Source organism: Meleagris gallopavo, chromosome 1 (genome assembly GCF_905368555.1).
Source record: "Meleagris gallopavo chromosome 1, MGAL_WU_HG_1.1, whole genome shotgun sequence".
NCBI lineage: Eukaryota > Metazoa > Chordata > Aves > Galliformes > Phasianidae > Meleagris > Meleagris gallopavo.
Genome location: NC_139404.1, coordinates 74,146,560 through 74,163,743, shown reverse-complemented (window position 1 = coordinate 74,163,743; position 17,184 = coordinate 74,146,560). Strand labels below are relative to the sequence as shown.

The 17,184-nt window shown below is 41.6% G+C and overlaps 1 protein-coding gene across 5 annotated transcripts in view; it reads right to left on the bottom strand.

Moving 5' to 3' along the window:
- PRMT8 (protein arginine methyltransferase 8) overlaps positions 1 to 3,854 on the bottom strand; it is a 55,496-nt gene extending 51,642 nt beyond the window's left edge. For 3 of the 5 annotated variants that reach the window (XR_014885958.1, XM_085234246.1, XM_085234234.1), the window contains exon 1: positions 3,150 to 3,854. Coding sequence is in view for 3 of the 5 variants with exons in the window: in XM_085234246.1 (XP_085090372.1) it covers positions 3,150 to 3,224 (75 nt within the window). In the remaining 2 variants the exon portion in view is untranslated. The remainder of the gene's footprint in view (positions 1 to 3,149) is intronic. The other 2 variants (XM_010717068.4, XM_085234223.1) reach the window with 1 other exon arrangement.
- Between the last annotated feature and the right edge of the window lie 13,330 nt (positions 3,855 to 17,184).

Below are 17,184 nucleotides of genomic sequence, written 5' to 3'. Positions count from 1 at the left end.
GGAAACAAGGATCTGAAATGATTCTAGCAAGTTTACTATTAGTTGGACTACTATGATCTTAATGAAGCTCTAAACAAGAAGAATTATGGACATTTTATTCCCGTTGGTATTTGTTTTTCTACAAAGTACTATGTAACTACGTATTCTTAGACCCCTATAAACACAAGCAAATAAATAAATAAATAAATAAATAAATAAATAAATCCCTTGTTTCAGTTAAAACTGTTAGGCAGATTAATAGTTCGCTGTTATTAACACACTGACATAACTGCTGAATAAAATTAAAGTACTATACTTAGTCTGATCGAAGATCCAACAGCACCTGATGAAAGAGCTGTGTTCACTTAAGTAGGTTTTTGAACAAGATATAAATCTATGGGTATATCAATAATGTAAATGTCTGTATAATCTGCTAGCATGGGAGCACATTCATATATGTTTCCTGGTAATACAAGGTATCCTCCTTGAGTGGAAATTAATGCAAATGACATATTGCTTTTTACCCTGTCTTACTGCAGCTTTGTTTTTCTCTTGCCTATATTTGTTGTTGGCATTTCTTTAAATTTTGGGGGTCTAGTATGATGGGCATCAGAAGAGAGTCGAGGAAGTAAAATGTTTCTCATACAGAGTCCATGTTTTTTGTCTTAACATACTTTTGTAAACTGTCCTACTATGAGATTGTATACTTACCATATTTAACCTTGAAAAGATTGATTGAAACCCTTTTAGTTGTGGCAGATTTCAAGAAAACCATGTGTTTTTGCTGTGAAGCAAATATATGGCTCATTACGAACTTTAAATTCATCTGTGTAAGAACTATGAGGTTTTTGGAATGATTTGGTAGTGGGATGTTTTGACCATTTATTAAATGTTTTTAACTGTTCATCTCTCTCTCTGAATAGTATTTTTCACATCATGCCTATCACCAGCACATCAAAGTACTTTAGAAATTCAGTGAGTATCACATTCAGCACATTAGCGAAACCCCAATGGTTTCAAATAAAGCAGATTTATGTCACTTCCTAATTTTTCTTCTACACTATGACAAATCCAAAAGTAAGGTGCTTTGTTCTGCATTCCTTCTGTCATAGAACATTTGCTAACTTAGAAAAAAGAAAAAAAAAAGTTAGAGGAATATAGATTTGCAGGTCAAACTGGTATCTTATGACTTCGCTAAATATAGATGCTTGACTAGTGAAAAAAGCTTAAAAGGTATTGGCAAATTTCGTCAGGTGCATTTCTAAGACTTCTCAGAACAAAACAGAACTCAGAATCGCTAAGATGAAAATTAATAAAACAGGAAAAATATTTTGGCAGGTATTATGAGTATATCCTGTTTGGTTTTCTTAAGACACAGCAGAAGACATCTAATCTACAATATTTCTTATAACTCTCAGTTCACAAAATTGTTATTGTTTAGAAAATCTTCTTCCTAAAAGCACATTGCAGTATGGTGCAGCATTGTACAAACAGAATGAGGAGTTTAAGCAATAAAAATGTACTAACACTGAGTTGAAATACAAGAACAAAAACAAGAACTCTCATCTATTTGTCTGCTACTCTCTAAAGGCAGATCACAGTGAAAAAGAGCTTTGAAAGGAAATGGTTGTGCTTGTAAATTTCTCCTTGCAATATCACCAAGAATCTTGGCACACTTAATGCAATATATCCTGTCAGTACTACATCAATTTTACTGATGTGCAGCTAGATTTCATACTACATATACACACATCTCTTGCAAACAGTACTTAATGCAATATTAGGTATGTTCTTTGATTTAATGCTTACAGTAAACTACTCAGATCTATTCTTCACATGGCATAGCAAATAAAGTATATTTATGAACATCAAGCACGTATTTCTTAAAGAGGAAGCACTATTACAAGGAGTAATTCGGATTCATAAAGATGCAGAGCATTACTGTAAGGAATATTTGAAAGCAGGAGACATTTAACAAAGACCTTGAAAGAAGAAAGGAGGGAATAGTCACGTGCTCACTCATGGTGGAGTGGTGCTTTGTTCTTTATTATCTGCAGGGTAATGGGGAGAACCAGTATCACCTGTGCCTATAAGGACAATAGAGTTGAACTTGATTAGGGTGCAACGTCTTAGGGGGTCCACATATGGCTGTGCTGCATATAACTTAACCATATGTTAACGTTCAGCTAAAGTGTTAGGCATAGTCTGTTAATAGAAATGGTCACATATTCGCACTTTTGCCTGCCTGCTTCTCACATGCTCCCAAAGAAACTAAGATTACATTCTGCATCTTTTGCTTTTTCAGAGATGAGACTTTGCACACTGCTGTAGAATTTAAGAAGATTCAGTGAGATCAAGACAGCTCCAAGGAAGCAAATGAGGGCTGCAGCTGAATGGAAGAAAAAAAAAAAAAAAAAAAGAAAAAAAAAAAAAGCTGAAGGAACTAAACAATTGAACAATTGAGGGGAGAAAGGGAAGCTGATTTCTTGTAGAAAAAGGGTAACCTCGTAGAATACCCTCTCAGCCCGAATGAAACGCAAGCTCAGGTCAGCCAGGCGCTTGGGAAAATGCTCTTCCTGTCCCCGACACAGCAGTTTCGCTGTGATATCCGGGTGCTGCAGAGAGATTTTCCTCAACTCTCCCACACAGTCCTGCCACTGGCTCCACTGCGTCCTTTCTGTTGAAAAGCACCAGGAGCTGACCAAAGTGCTGTAGAAAAATACTTTATTTATCCCTGTCAGCTTCCTCAAACATGCAGTAACAGCCCCCGTTCGTTAGCGCCGCACTCTCTTTTTTTTTTCGCGTTCACCGTACACCACACAAAACCCCTCCTCTAACCACCCTGCAATGGCCCACTTAGCCTCCCGAGGAAGAAGTCACAGAGCGGATGCTTCCCGGAAGCTGCCCGAGCGACTAGACAGTCCATCCGGGAGCAAAGTTCTCTGACAGCAGGGAACGTCAGGGACTTGGGGTGGGGGGGGGGGGGTGAGGAGAGGGGGGCATGGGAGGGGTGTAGAGGGAAGAGAAGCACATTCAGGAAATCATAACGACTAAAAGAGGGAGAGACAAGCCAAAGGACCCAGGAAAGTTCATCTTCACTTATTGCTGCTTCTGCTGAGGGAGCCCAAGGCTGGGGAATCGGGGTTACAGGCTTTGCCTTGTGTTCTTACCTCAGTACTTTCGGCACCGTTCTCCGCCATTTTCCTCCTCAGGAGCAGGCAGCGGGAGGAGTGTTTCATTCCCATAAGAGCTAACCACGGGGCTGGGGCTTCGAGGCTGGTATTTTGTTTTGTGTTTTAAAAGATCTCCAAACACAGGTTTTCACTAATAGGGAGGAAACTACCACAGAAAACAGCAATAAATCAGTCTTCTCTGTCAGTTCTACTTCACCCACGAGAATATTTGTCGTCTTTTGGCATCAGGAGCTCCTTGGCACTTTCAAGTATTTTCCTCTCACCTCCCCCTTCAACAAGCTTTGGGGATGGGCAGAGAGGTGTCACACACTCTTCAGGTTAAACTAAAGGGCTGTCAGTCTGTGAGTCCACCCCTTCAGAGAAATCTGTCGAGCTAAATAGGAGAGAAGCACCAGCTGAACTGAACTTGTGCATGCAGAGACCGGCTCGGCATCTTTGTGTCCTGTGGGTAATCTTCCAGAGACAGAGGGAGACAGAGACAAAACAGCAGCACAAGGAAAACATAGCCTTTTACTTTCCTTTTTTGGACTTCTTTCTCTCTAGGTCTTCAGGAAACTTCTTTTAAGGATGGTCACACATTTGCCACTGTCTTTCCATGAAAAAGTACAGCAACCTCCTCTCTCCTTTGCATTTCCCTTTTTCTTCGCTTTCCCTTTCTCCTTTCCCCAATCTCTCCTCCCCTTCACTCCTCCCTCTCTTTCTCTCATTCCCCTCCTCCTCCCTTGCCTTCTCTGCCTTCTCCTCCCCCTTTCCTTTTCTCCCTCTCTCTCCCCTTCCCCCCCTCCCCTCATCCTATCCTTCAATTTCTCCACCCTTTTTCCTCCTGAGAAATACTTTCTGTCCTTCTCTGGGAATTGCATTCACATCTTTCATAGAAAAAGCAATATATCAAGCTCCCCTCCACTTGTGACCTACTCCCTCTCATATACGAGCATGCTCCCTCACATTCTATCCCTCTCACACAGACATGGATATTTTTTCCCCCTGTATTCCCTCTATTCTTTTGAATAAGCTACATTTTTCTTTCCAAAGAATCTCAGCAAGGACTTCATAGGGCAGCTGAAGAAGTCTGCTCCAGCTTCTTTCTTCTGAGTTTAGTAACAAACCTGCTGTCTTAATTTATCTTCTCTTGTGTGGGCGCCCACCTTTAGTTTCTCTTGATTTTTTTTTTTTTTCAGGAGGATCCAAACTACATCAGATAACTCTGAATTGTAGGACTGCAGGTCAGATGCAGTTCCAACTGAAAAAGTTTCCAGGTGAGGGAATGTAGAAGATGTCTTGCTGGGATAGGAAGGAGATAGAAGTGTTTTGAACTGGTTTGTTTTCTTTCATTTTGTTTCATTTTGGACTTTTCCTAATGACATCTGCTGCGAGAATGCATCACCACCTTCCACATGCTTATTGTGCTTTCATTCCTCCAGCACTTTCTAGTTTCGAGTTTTCATTTGAGAGAATTGGGTTTATCTCGCTTGTGTTGCTGTGAGCAAGGGCGAGAGAGGGGGTGTATTACATAATTAATCCTTTCAACTTCATATTCCACAGCTCGATTTTCAGCCCACTGTGCTCACGGTTTTGTTTTGTTTTTATATAGAGGAGGTGAGGAAATGATGTTGGTGTGTGGGTGTGTGTAGCTCACAGGATTTCAAGGACCAGAGCAAGACTGCTGCTCTCTGAAGAGACTGAAATCATTTTCTCTGGGGGTGTCAATGGAGACTTGAAAAGATTTCTTTCTGTGCATTATTTTAAGCATGTATCCAACTCAGATGCTACATCAGTGAGAAACTGTAATAAATGTTGAATTTTTGTCCCCTATAGTCTATTTTTAAGTATTTTAATTAGTGTTTATCCTCAGCTGACCAATGGAATATTGACCTATCATCAACTAGTGCACGAGTGCCCAACCTTTTGCCTTGCCTGGGCTACATGAGGTGATGAGGAATTGTCTTGAGTGGCATATAAAATACAGAAAGAAATGCCTCCTATTTATTTCCATAGAAACTACAACAGATACAAAATATACAATAAAATTATTTGCTAGAGAAAATTCGCAGCTACAAAATGGCATTTTTCAATACATTCACCATGATTAGCTATGTATTTTCACCACTGATGAACAAGAGCCTGCATGCCATACTCATAAAAATCTGCACCAGTGGAGGTAACTTACTGCCATTGTCACCACTGCTGAAACACACCACAACCTCACTGTGTTAACATCCACTATTTGGTCACCATAAATGTTCAGGAAGCATTGATGAATGTCAATGAGTGCAGTTCTTCCCACATGAAGGAATTCAGTTACACAGCTTTGCTCATACACACTTCCAAGTCAGGTGCTGTTTTGTTCGATTGTCCCTCTGCTGCCATCTGTTTCACATGGTAATAGAATTGAACAAAATGTTGGCAGGAATATTCAATGTCTACTGACATACCACCAATAATTACTTCTGATATTATTGACCAACATCATAAAATAAGATGCATTACTTTCAGAGCAGACATGATATAGTTTAAGTGTATGCAGTAAAACCCAGAGAAGCCAAAAGTATGTAACATGCTGATACAACAAATGACAGTGAGAATATGCCATATAAGAGACAGTGGTGTTGTATGAAACATTTCAGAATGTGAATGTTACCGAGATATATATCACACAGCCTGAACCTCTATAATGTACTTTGCAAAACCTTTTGATCATATAGTTGTTCACAAGCCTACCAATTTTTTCAGCTCACATTTATTCTAATAATTCAAGATCTTTCACTGTGCTCACTATCAGGAAATTCATTTCCACTTTTGTCATTAGCTTGGGTGAAACCCAAGGTTCTACACTTGAAGTAGACTGAGAAACTGACTGCACAGCAATCTTGCATAGCAATCCTGATGAAAAGCATTTTGAGTGTGGGGGGTTGTGAAGCTAGGTTAAAAATGCTTTATTATGCTTCCTTGCTACATAAGAGAGAAAATGCATAATTAGCTACATTAAATGTAATGTGGTTAAAACAAGTGAAATTACTTCTTTCTCTGTGTGATACGATATGATTAAGACTCCATCTTTGATTCTGTGTCCAGTTCTGAGTCCCCTGTCTCAAAAGGGAGTTGAATACATTGGAGACGGTACAGTGGAATATTACTAAGATGGTCTGCTAAGTTCAAAACCTCCGAGGAAATCTGGGTTTGTTGGATATGGTGAAGAAGAGGTAAAACACTCGGTAGTGGCTTATGAGTAGCTATACGGATTGTTAATAAGATGACAGTGTGAAACTCTTCTTGATAATGACAGATGATGCGAACAATTCCAGGTCATGGCCTGGGCAGTTCAGATTCACTGTTCGGAAAAGAAGGGTCTCACTGCATAAAAAAGTCTGACCATTTGTGCTTTATACATCAAGGAAAGAGAATTTCTTTCATCTATCAGTGATATGTGAGTCGCTAAAGATACATGAAAAAGAGAAAAAAAATTCCTGCTGATAAAATCCTTCTCCCTGAAATATTTTTTTGGGGAAAGAAGATAAAATGAAGGTGCTACTGTGGTGATTTTAGTTGAAGTGGGCAAGAAGGGCTTCAAACACTGACAATTCAGCATAATTTCAAGTACGAGATAATGGCAGTAGTCCAGTTAAACTGCGTGGACTGGAAATCAAAGGATGAATAAACAAAGGAAAAGAAAATATGAATAGCAAAGCAGATCAGGTGAAGAGCTGGCAGAAGAGAACAGGCAGAAAAAGCGAATGAATGTGCAGTAAAGATCTTTATGGGAAGGCACAAGCTAGGCATGATAGGCACTGGTAGATAGGCTGAAGGTACACACTCTGTTTAGTGGTCTCCCAAACCTCTTTCTTATCCCCACTGTTTTTCTCAGAAATGCCACTATTTCAGATACAGTAGTACAGATACTTCTCATTTCCTGCAATGTGCCCATGTTCATTCTGAAGATTCTGAGGTGAAATGTCTGACACTGTGTATTTTAATATCTTCTTTTATTCCCTCTGACCTTTAGCCTTTGTCATGCACTTCTTTGTTGATTATTTTTTTTTTCAGTACATCATCTTTTTATTGTCCTTCTTCATGAACACTAATACTTTTCAAGCTTCTCTTGGACATCGCTACAGTTTTCAAGTGCCAATGTTTAGGTTGAGACAGGAAGTATTTATCAAAAGCTAAGGCGATCGGACATAATACCTCATCATGGCCACAAGTCAAAAAACAACTTCCAGCACCCAGATAACTGAGTGTAAAACTATGGAAACTTAGACATGACATGAACTCATAACTGCTCGTGGGAAATGGAACATCAGGCAACTACCCTGACCCTTGCAGATTCATCACTAGAATTTTTATGTTTTTCTAAGACTCTTCACTTTATGTATCAACAGCTATTCTATTTTGTCAATCAGTCAAAAAAGGAAAAGCGCATTTGAATTTAACCAAAATGTTATGTTATTTTATGTTAATATTTTTATTACTATTTTATTGTTTCACCATGAGTGATAAATTTATAAAAATTTGTAAGTAGGCCAGCTAAAAGATTCTGCTGGAAGACAGTTTTGTTCCGACAATTTCTATAAAGGCCACCAGAATTGCTCTCTGATGGGAGCCCGGTTAGGATATTAGGACGCCTTGAAGAGCTAAGGAGGCTGTTGAGAATTGGATTTACCCCTCTCAGCAGAGATAAATAGGCATAATATCCTGGTATGTTAAATGTTGGCCTGCATAAGTCATAATACAACCTTCTTCAATTCCCAGCCAACTGTTTGAATAATTCCAAACCACATCCATTCCAAAAAGACAGCAAGGTGCCTTTGGACTTCGGTAGTAAAATCATCTTCAAGTTATGAAGAATCTAAGAGATAGTAAACAAAATATTTTTCAGTGTAATGAGATACATACCCCTCCAGAGAACTCTGCCAGTTTCAGTGATACTGTGATTCTATGTGATTTTCTGAAGAGGTATATCTGATTAAGCTTTTAATAGGAAATAGTATTTATGTACGTTCTTGTACCAAGGTAGTTTGACAAATGTAGCCACTGTGTTAACAGGCAAAAATTATGTTGAGAGAAGTGAAAGACTTTTTCTTGCATTTTCTTGTTGAGTGCTCAGAGGAGAGAAGAGGTATATATTTGTTTGAAGAGCTCAATCTCTTTATAATTCCCTCCTTCAAAAGCTATAAATGGGCAGTGGATATTACATTTGGGTGCACAGTGTATCAGAAGGAAGGTGAAGGAATACTCTCAAAAAGCATGTACCCAATTTTTATTGAAATGAAATGCAAATTACCAGCTTCAATACTGTACTGTCACTTTCTCTATCTTTGTGATAGCTTTTAAGGAACTTTCACTTCTGTGAAAAACTCAACCTTCTGCCTCTTTTGCAGGAATCTGAGATGGAATTTCTGTATTAAGATGACAGACCTGTTTCATCTGCATTGCGTTTCTCTACTGTTGCATTGCAGACTGGGGTGAAGATCAAATAAGTAAAAATATTTTCATTCAAACAGGCTGTTTTGATGCTTTGTTAGTATATCTTGATAGGTTGTTTTTTTTTTGTTTTTGTTTTTTTGTTTTTTTTTTTGTTTTGAATTCATAGATAACATTCTTTGCTTTCGCTTTTAAATTCTTGCATTACATAGGCTGATAATAATTCAACTACATAACTGATGAAGTTGCAAAGTTGCAACAATTGAGGTGAGTTCTACCTCTCTCTCTTCTTTTTTTTCTTTTTTTTCTTTTTTTTTTATTTCCCCACTGTCTATCTTTCCTGTCTATCATTGTCATCCACAGTGCGGTGGTAAAACGTGACTGAATGCTTAGGCCGACAGAGTAGTGGCCAATGGCACAAAGTCTAGTTGGAGGCTGTCTCATTCCACTCAGTGAATTCTCTGAATAGAGCACTCCCTGCTTGACAGGGTCCCAGGAGTAATGGTGTCAGATAATGACTCGGAGGAACAGTACAAGAAAAATTTGTAGAGCTTTTCAACAACTATTAGTCAACTGTCTCAAAGCAAAATTAAGCAACATCCTAACACCAATAACTACAAAGAAAGCAGTTACAACAAAGACAAGTGTAAAGCCCCGCCTCTGGGAAGGAGCAACTCCAGACACGCTAAGGGCTGCCTGGCTGGAAAGTAGCTTGGCAGAAAAGGGTCTGGGCATCCTGGTGGACACCATGCTGAGCATGAGTCAGCAATATGCGCTTGTTGCAAAGAAGGCCATTGGCATCCTGGGCGGCATTAGGCAAAGTATTGCCAGAAGGTCAAGGGAGATGATCCTTCCCCTCTTTTTTCAGCACTGGTTTTGCCTGAGCTGAAGTAGTATGCCCTAGGTTCTGGGTGTCTCAGTACAAGAGAGACAAAGACATACTGAAGAGAGTCCAGTGAAGAGCCGCAAAGATGAAGGAGGGAGCGGGGTGCCTCTCCTATGAGGAAAGACTGAAAAAGCTGGAGCCTGGAGAAGAGGTGGCTCTGGGGGGCCTCTTATTAGTGTGGATAAGTACATCTGAAGGGAGGATGCAAAGAGGGCAGGGTCAGTGGTGCCCAGTGACAGGGTAAGTGACAGTGAACATAAACTGAAAGGCAGAAGTTTCCCCATAAACATCAGGAAGCACCTTCTCACTGTGCAGGTGACTGAGCACTACCACAGGTTACCCAGAGAGATGTTGTAGAGTCCCTTCCTTAGAGACATCCAGAAACCATCTGGATATAGTCCTGAACAGCGTGCTTGAGCTGGGGGTGTCAGACCTCCAGATGTCTCTTCTGGTCTCTGTGACTCTGTGATTCTGAGAGATGATTGGCAGTTTTTTTTAATGAAACCAACGGAGTACCAGCATTTCCGTTGCCGTCAAACTACATATTCACGTGTAATTTACTGTACAATAGAAAATATTTTCTACAGGAAAAGAAACTAGCCTTGAAGGTCAGTCTGCTGTACGAGTCTCGGGAAGTATCAGTTCTGTTCCCAGTGCGTAGCATTTGTCTTTTGTAGCATTGTGAGAATAAGACTTATTCTGACTATAAAGATAGGGAATGAAACAAAATTCATCAATTCAGCCTAAATGATTTTGTTTGCTCTAAGAGACATCTCACAGTCTGCAAGACTGCCAAATTCTTCGCCAGCCAAGGAGTGGCAAGAGGCAGTAGTAGGACTTGAATTCAGTAAGCCTGAAGACTTACTCAGCTCAACTCTGTACCTCTCTGCCAGAGGCTGTGTGTCCAATACAGTGGAAGAAACGTCAGCATATCAGTTCTGCTTCTCATCTTTCTTATTTTATAGCCAAGCAACCATAGCAATGGTCATTGTATGACAAGGTTAGACTGGGGATACCATAAGGTCACACACTGTCAGACATGTACTACAGTGTCATGGCTGCGTGCAGAAGAGGTAATAGAAAACTGAGTAGCGGTGGTTGCCTTCTCAGACAGCAGAACTCTGCATCACAAGGACCTTAAACCAGATGCATCATTTCTGCGGTAGGCATAGTAGTAGACCTTTCAAATAAAAAATATATGTAATTCCTTTAGCACCTGTGATACACATTGCAGTAATTTCTGTGTGTGGATCTGTGATTCTGAAGGTCAAGTCAACACAAGAATATAAGAATCATTTTGTGAGTGAGGCCCAGGAAATCTCTCTGTCATAGGTTTGCTGTAGACACTGTGAATGACTTCAGACGAGTAACATCCTGTGGTAACAAATATCGGGGGGGGGAGGGAAAAAAAACGCAGAAAACAGAAATGTAGTGAACTATTTTGAAGTAAATAAGTGTGATGAAAGCTGTTATTTGTATCAGAAACAATAAAACCTTCAGGTCTACAGCTCTGTGCTTGCTAAACTAAGATTTTAGGGACATAATGTAATAGCTTTAGGAGAAAAAAAAGCCTACAAGAAAAAAGCTATAAAGGAAAGACACTTTCCTTTGTCCCTCCCAGAGCTAAAAAGAATCCATGGTATGATTTACAAGAATTGCACATGTACACTGTTAGAAACTATGCTCTTGGAAAGGGAAAGCATCTGGTCTAGGGGTAAACCTTGCATCAACTAAGAGGATCGAACAGTTTCAATGTGGATCAACCACATTTATTAAAAAAGTATAGATTCTAACCAGCTGCACCGAGTTACAGAACACTGTCATTGCTGTTCCCAATAAAGTTTGAAAGAACTCAAGCAGCTATCTCAGAATCCATTTGTCACTGGGCAAAACCCCATCAGTGGTTCAGGCCGTGACTCAACAGTTCCCAAACACAAGGAATATAAGGAAGACCTGGAAAACTACAGGCCAGTCAGTCTTACATAGTCCTGTATTCAGCAGGACTATGGAGCAGATCCTGCTGGAAACATGGGAAATAAAGAGATGATTTGTGACGGCCAGCATAACATCACTAAGGGCAAATTGTGCCTGACAGATTTGGTGGCTTTTCTACCGTGGGGTTACAGCATCAGTGGGTAAGGGAAGAGCAACTGATGTCATCTAGCTGGACTTGTGAAAAGCGTTTTATGCTGTCCTGTATGAGATCCTTGTCTTTAAAATGGAGAGACGTGGATTTGTCAGATGGACCACGTGATGGGTAAGAAATTGGTTGGATGGTTACACTTAAAGAGTTGCAGTCAGCAACTCAATGTCCAGGCGGAGACTAGTGGTCAGTAGTGTTCCTCAGGGATCAGTACTGGAACCGGAACTATTTTACATCTTTCTTGGTGACACGGACAATGGATTGTGTGCACTCTCGTCAAATCTGTGGATGACACTAATTGGTCAATGTGCTGGAGGAAAGGGTTGATGCCATCCAGAAGGATCTTGACAGGCTTGACAAGGTGGGCCCCATGAAGTTCAACAAGGCCCAAGCACGAATACAGGCTGGGTGGAGAAAGGATTGAGAGCAGCTCTGAGTTGGACTCGGGGGAGCTGATCGATTAAAAACTCAGCATGAACGAGTAATGTGCTCTTGCAGCCCAGCAAGCCAACCGTATCCTGGGTTACATCGAAAGAAGCGTGACCAGGAGGTTGATGGAGGTGATTCTCCTCTTCTACTTAATTGTCTTGAGACCTCACACAGAGTATTCTTACTGCGCTTAGCTCTGGGACCCCCCAGCAGGACGTGGACCCATTGGAGTGAGTCTAGACGAGGACCATGAGGATGATCAGAGGGCTGAAGCATCTCTCCTGTGAAGACAGACCGAGAGAGCTGGAGTTGTTCAGCCTGGAAAAAAGGAGGCACTGGGGAGGCCTTATAGTGGCCTGCCTGTGTCTAAAGTGGGCCTACAGGAAAGCTGGAGAGGGACTCTTCTTCAGGAAGAGTAGTGGTAGAACAAGAAGTAGTAGCTTTAAACTAAAAGAGGGTAAATTTAGATTATGCATTAGGAAGAGGTTGCCCAGAAATACTGTGGAAGTGTTTGGGCCACATTGAATGGGTCTTTGAGCAACCTGATGTAACCGAAGGTGCCCCTTCCCATGGCAGAGGAGTTGGAATTAGATGATCCCTAAGGTCTCTTTAAACCCAAACCTTTCCATAAAAAAAGCCTCTTATCTATTCTAAACTGCAGATAACTGAACGATGCAACTGTAAATCTACCCTCTACTGTTTCCCAGTAGCCAGACAGACTCTTTAAGGGGGAGGAACAGGTTGTCCCCTTTTGCTGTAAAATGAGCCAGCGGGAAAGAAGGCCAGTCTGGCTGAAAAGGGAGGCTCTGGGAAAGGAAGACATCTTTGGAAGAAGGGTCAGGCAACTGGGGAAGAGCTCAAGGATGTCTCTGATACAAGGATTTGTCTAGAGGGAAAATTAGAAAAGCAGAAGTCCAGTAAGAACTTAACCTGGCCACCATTGTTAAAGATAATAAAAAATGATTTTACAAATATACTAACAGCAAAGAGGAAGGCCAGGGAGAATCTCCTGGCTTTCACTGGACGCGATGGAGAAGGTTTTTGCCGAAGGCAAGGAAAAGGTTGTCGTACTCAGTGCCTTCTTTACTTCTGTCTTTAATAGTCAGGCCAGTTATCCTCAGGGTACTCAGCCCCCTGAGCTGAAAGACAGGGATGGGGAGCTGAATAACCTCCCCACAATTCAGGAGGAAACTATTAGCAACCTGCTACTCCACCTGGACTGTCACAAATCCATGGGACTAAATGGGATCCACCCAAGGGTATTGAGGGAGCTGGCAAAAGTGATTGCTGAACCACTTTCCATCATTTATCAGCACTTCTGGTCAACTGTGGAGGACCCAGATGACTGCAGGCTTGCTAATGTGATGCACATCTACATGAATGAGGATCCAGGGAACTATGGGCCTGTCAGCAAGACCTCAGTACTGGAGAAGGTCATTGAGCAGATTGTCTTGAATGCAGTCACGTGGCATGTGTGGGACAACCAGGAGAAAAGGCCTAGCCAGCTTGGGTTCATGAAAAACACGTACGCTTACTATCACCGCTGCCCTTTACAGGCAAGTTGGCTTAGAGTACATTACAATTGCTACCTGTTATTCCTACGGTGATAATAAAAATGCTGTGAAAATGCGAAAGCACGTTCAGAAATCAGAGACTCTATTGCTTGCTTTGGATTAAAGTCTCTGGCCCGAACAACAGACTGAGTGATCATACATGGAATTTTTTTCACTGAGTGGTTGATTTCCCCCAGAGTTGAAATGTAAGATGCTAGCAACAGTTGACATCTCTACACTGCAGCAGAAATAACACCAAGCATTGAAACCAATGCAAAGATCACAAAACTGTGCAAATCTGGTACTTACTGCTGGAAAGTTAAAGTGGAATTTTGCTATCCTAAGCCAAATGTAAGATAGAATCATAGATTCATAGAATCCTTTGAGTTGGAAGGGACCCTTAAAGGTCATCTAGTCCCTGCAAGAGAACGGGGACATCTACAGCCAGATGAAGATGCTCAAAGCCTGCTCCAGCCTGACGTGGAATGCCTCCAGGGATGGGGCATCCACCACATCACAAGGCAACTTGTTCCAGCGCCTCACCACCCTTACTGTGAAAATCTTCTGCCTTATATTGAATCTAAATCTCCCCTTGTTTAGTTTGAAACCATTTCCTGGACATAGTTAAATGCAAAAAGAAAGTCTATAGGGAGTGCAAGCAGGAACGGGTTACCCGGGAGGACCACAAAGAAGTTGTCCGAGCAGCTGGGGATCAAGTTTGGAAAGCTGAAACCCAGATAGAATTAAATCTAGCCAGGGACATTAAGGGGAACAAGAAGAATTTCTACAGTGTATCAGTGATAAAAGGAAGACCAGGGGAGATGTGGGCCTTCTCCGAAAGTGAGCTGGAGACTTGGTTATGAGGGCCGGGGAGAAAGCTGAGGGGCTCAATGACGACTTTGCCTCAGCCTCCACAGGCAAGGGCTCTAGCCACGCCACCCAAGCTGCAGAAAGCAAAGGTAAGAACTCGGAGAAGAAAGATCTGCCCACTGTAAATGAAGATCAGGTTCGAGACCATCTGAAAAGCCTGAAGGGGCACAAGTCCATGGGACCCCATGAGATCTATCCACGGGCTCTGGGGGGACAGGCGGATAAAGTTGCCAAGCTGCTATCCAACATATTTGAAAGGTCTTGGCAGCCTGGCGAAGTTCCCACTGATTGGAAAAGGGGAAACATAACCCCCATTTTCAAGAAGGGAGAAAAAGAAGATCAGGGAGCTGCAGGCCGGTCAGTCTCACCTCTGTTCCATGAACAGATCCTGCCAAAGGCCCTACTAAAGCACTGGGAAAATAAAGACAAATGGATTGGTGATAACCAACATGGGTTTGCCAAGTCATGTCTGACGGACTTGGTGGCCTCTTATGATGGAATTATGGCGTCAGTGGATAAACGAAGAGCAACTGACGTCAACTGCCTAGACCTGTGCAAAGCATTTGACACTGTCCCGCATGACATCCTGGACACCAAATTGGAGAAAAATGGATTTGACGAATGGACCACTTGCTGGATAAGGAATTGGCTGGATGGTCACGCTCATGCTGGATGGTCAACGGCTTGATGTCCCAGTGGACGAGGGGCGCTCCTCAGGGATTGATGCTTGGATCAGTGTTATATAACATCTTTGTAGGCAACGTGGACAGTGGGATCAAGTGCACCCTCATCAGATATGCAGAATGGCATGGAAAAACCAGTTGCACCTTTAGGCTAAGTGCAACTAGACTAGATTAACTGTGCCAAACAGAGATCGTGTAGTAAGTCATTCAAGTCTTAATACATGACCAAACCCTGTTACAGTGTTTGTTCTTGCAAACCAACAATATACATGCATAAAATCTGTGATCAATGCAGTCTTACAGGGACAGATGTAAATGCAACTATTACCTAGGTACGGTGACAACTTTCAACAGGAAATAGCAATTCTGAATTGTATAAAGACTGTACTGACTGAAGCACCGCCCCTGCAAGGATAGGCTGAGAGAGTTGAGGCTCCTCTGCTTGGAGAACAGAAGGCTCCGGGGTGACCTTACAGCGGCCTTCCAGTACCTGATGGGGGCATACAGGAAAGACCGAGAGGGACTTATTAGAAAGATATGTAGCAACAGGACAAGGGGAAATGGTTTTAAACTGGAAGAGAGTAGCTTTAGACTCGAGATTAGGAAGAAATTCTTTACTGTGAGGGTGGCAGGACACTATGTGATCAAGAATGGAAGAGGTGAACTTCGGTACATTCTGGTTACTTTGACACAAGCTTGACGTTCATGAGTAAATCCAGCCGGCTGAGAAACAAAGGTTAGAGAATCAGGGCTACTGTGTTTATGAGGGAGATCCAAGATTTTTTGGTCCTGGTGTGGCTCAGAAAGAGCATGTTTCCTAATCAGCTCTTCTGAATTTGGTGGTTTACTAAGAAATAGAGGTGGTTGTTGTTGTTGTTGTTGTTGTTGTTGCAAATTATAGGAGCCAAGCCATTTCCCTGTTCCAGAATCCAGTCTTAACCGTTGAATTTGGCATGAGGCTCACAGAGCTGTGTAAAATGCAATCAGCAGCCCCACAAAATTCTGACAGCTTTCAGCTCCTGGTTTCATACAGATTTACAGCTATTTTGTGACACGGTAACATTCAAAGTCCCTGCTTTCCACTGGGAGATCCTTTTTAAGGATACCTCAAAAGTGAATAAAAGCAAGTGAAGGAAAAAAGATACGTTAGTATTGTTTTAAGCCTCCTCTTTTCTGACAAAAGAAGGCAAGAATTTCATGTAATTTCATTATTCTTCATTCACTGAGAAGAGCTGAGAGCTTATGTAATGAAGAACAGGAAGGTACTGTAAGAAGTGGTGGTGACTGGGTGAACTGATATCATCACTGGAATTTAAAATTATCAACTAAGGCCAGCTGTGAGTGCTAAGAATGATTTTGCCAGCAGTGGATTACACAGTAACTCACATAGTGCTATACAAATTTGAAGTGCACCCAACATCTAAAATAGTGCTTTAATGCCAGAGAGTACTCTAAATTGATGGATTGGTCACCATGGAATAATTTTCCTTCTTTTCTGCTCAGAGGAAAAATGCAGCAAGTATAAGCGATGTGTATTCCCATAACAGGTTTTCCTTATGCGTTCTTCTATGGTTCTTAGGAGTTTTGACAGGATCAGAAGTTCCAGATCTCTTCTCTTGCAGTGCTACATCTGAAATTCTCTAAAATAGTAATCAGGATGCACAGATAAAAAAGGGGAAACAGACTGATGTTCTGACAAGAACACTAGAGGCTTAGCTTTTGTTTTAGTTAAGCGGGGAAGTCTGGGGGGTGGGAAGTGGGAAAAGAGGAAAACTACAGCTGCTAGTCTTTCCCTTTCCCTCAGATCTTGGAGCCTCAGCTGTCCAACTTGCATTACTGCAGTAATTCTGCAATAGCAGGTCATTCAGGGTCCATCAGTGATGGTCGCTTTTTAAGCATCACCTCTTCAGAGCACAGGAACAGGCAATTCCGAAACGTCACAAGTCAGGCAGATGGAATAAAAGGCCAGCTTATCTGAGCAAGGACTTCCTTGAGCTTACATTTAAAAAGAAAGCATATGGCACTGGAA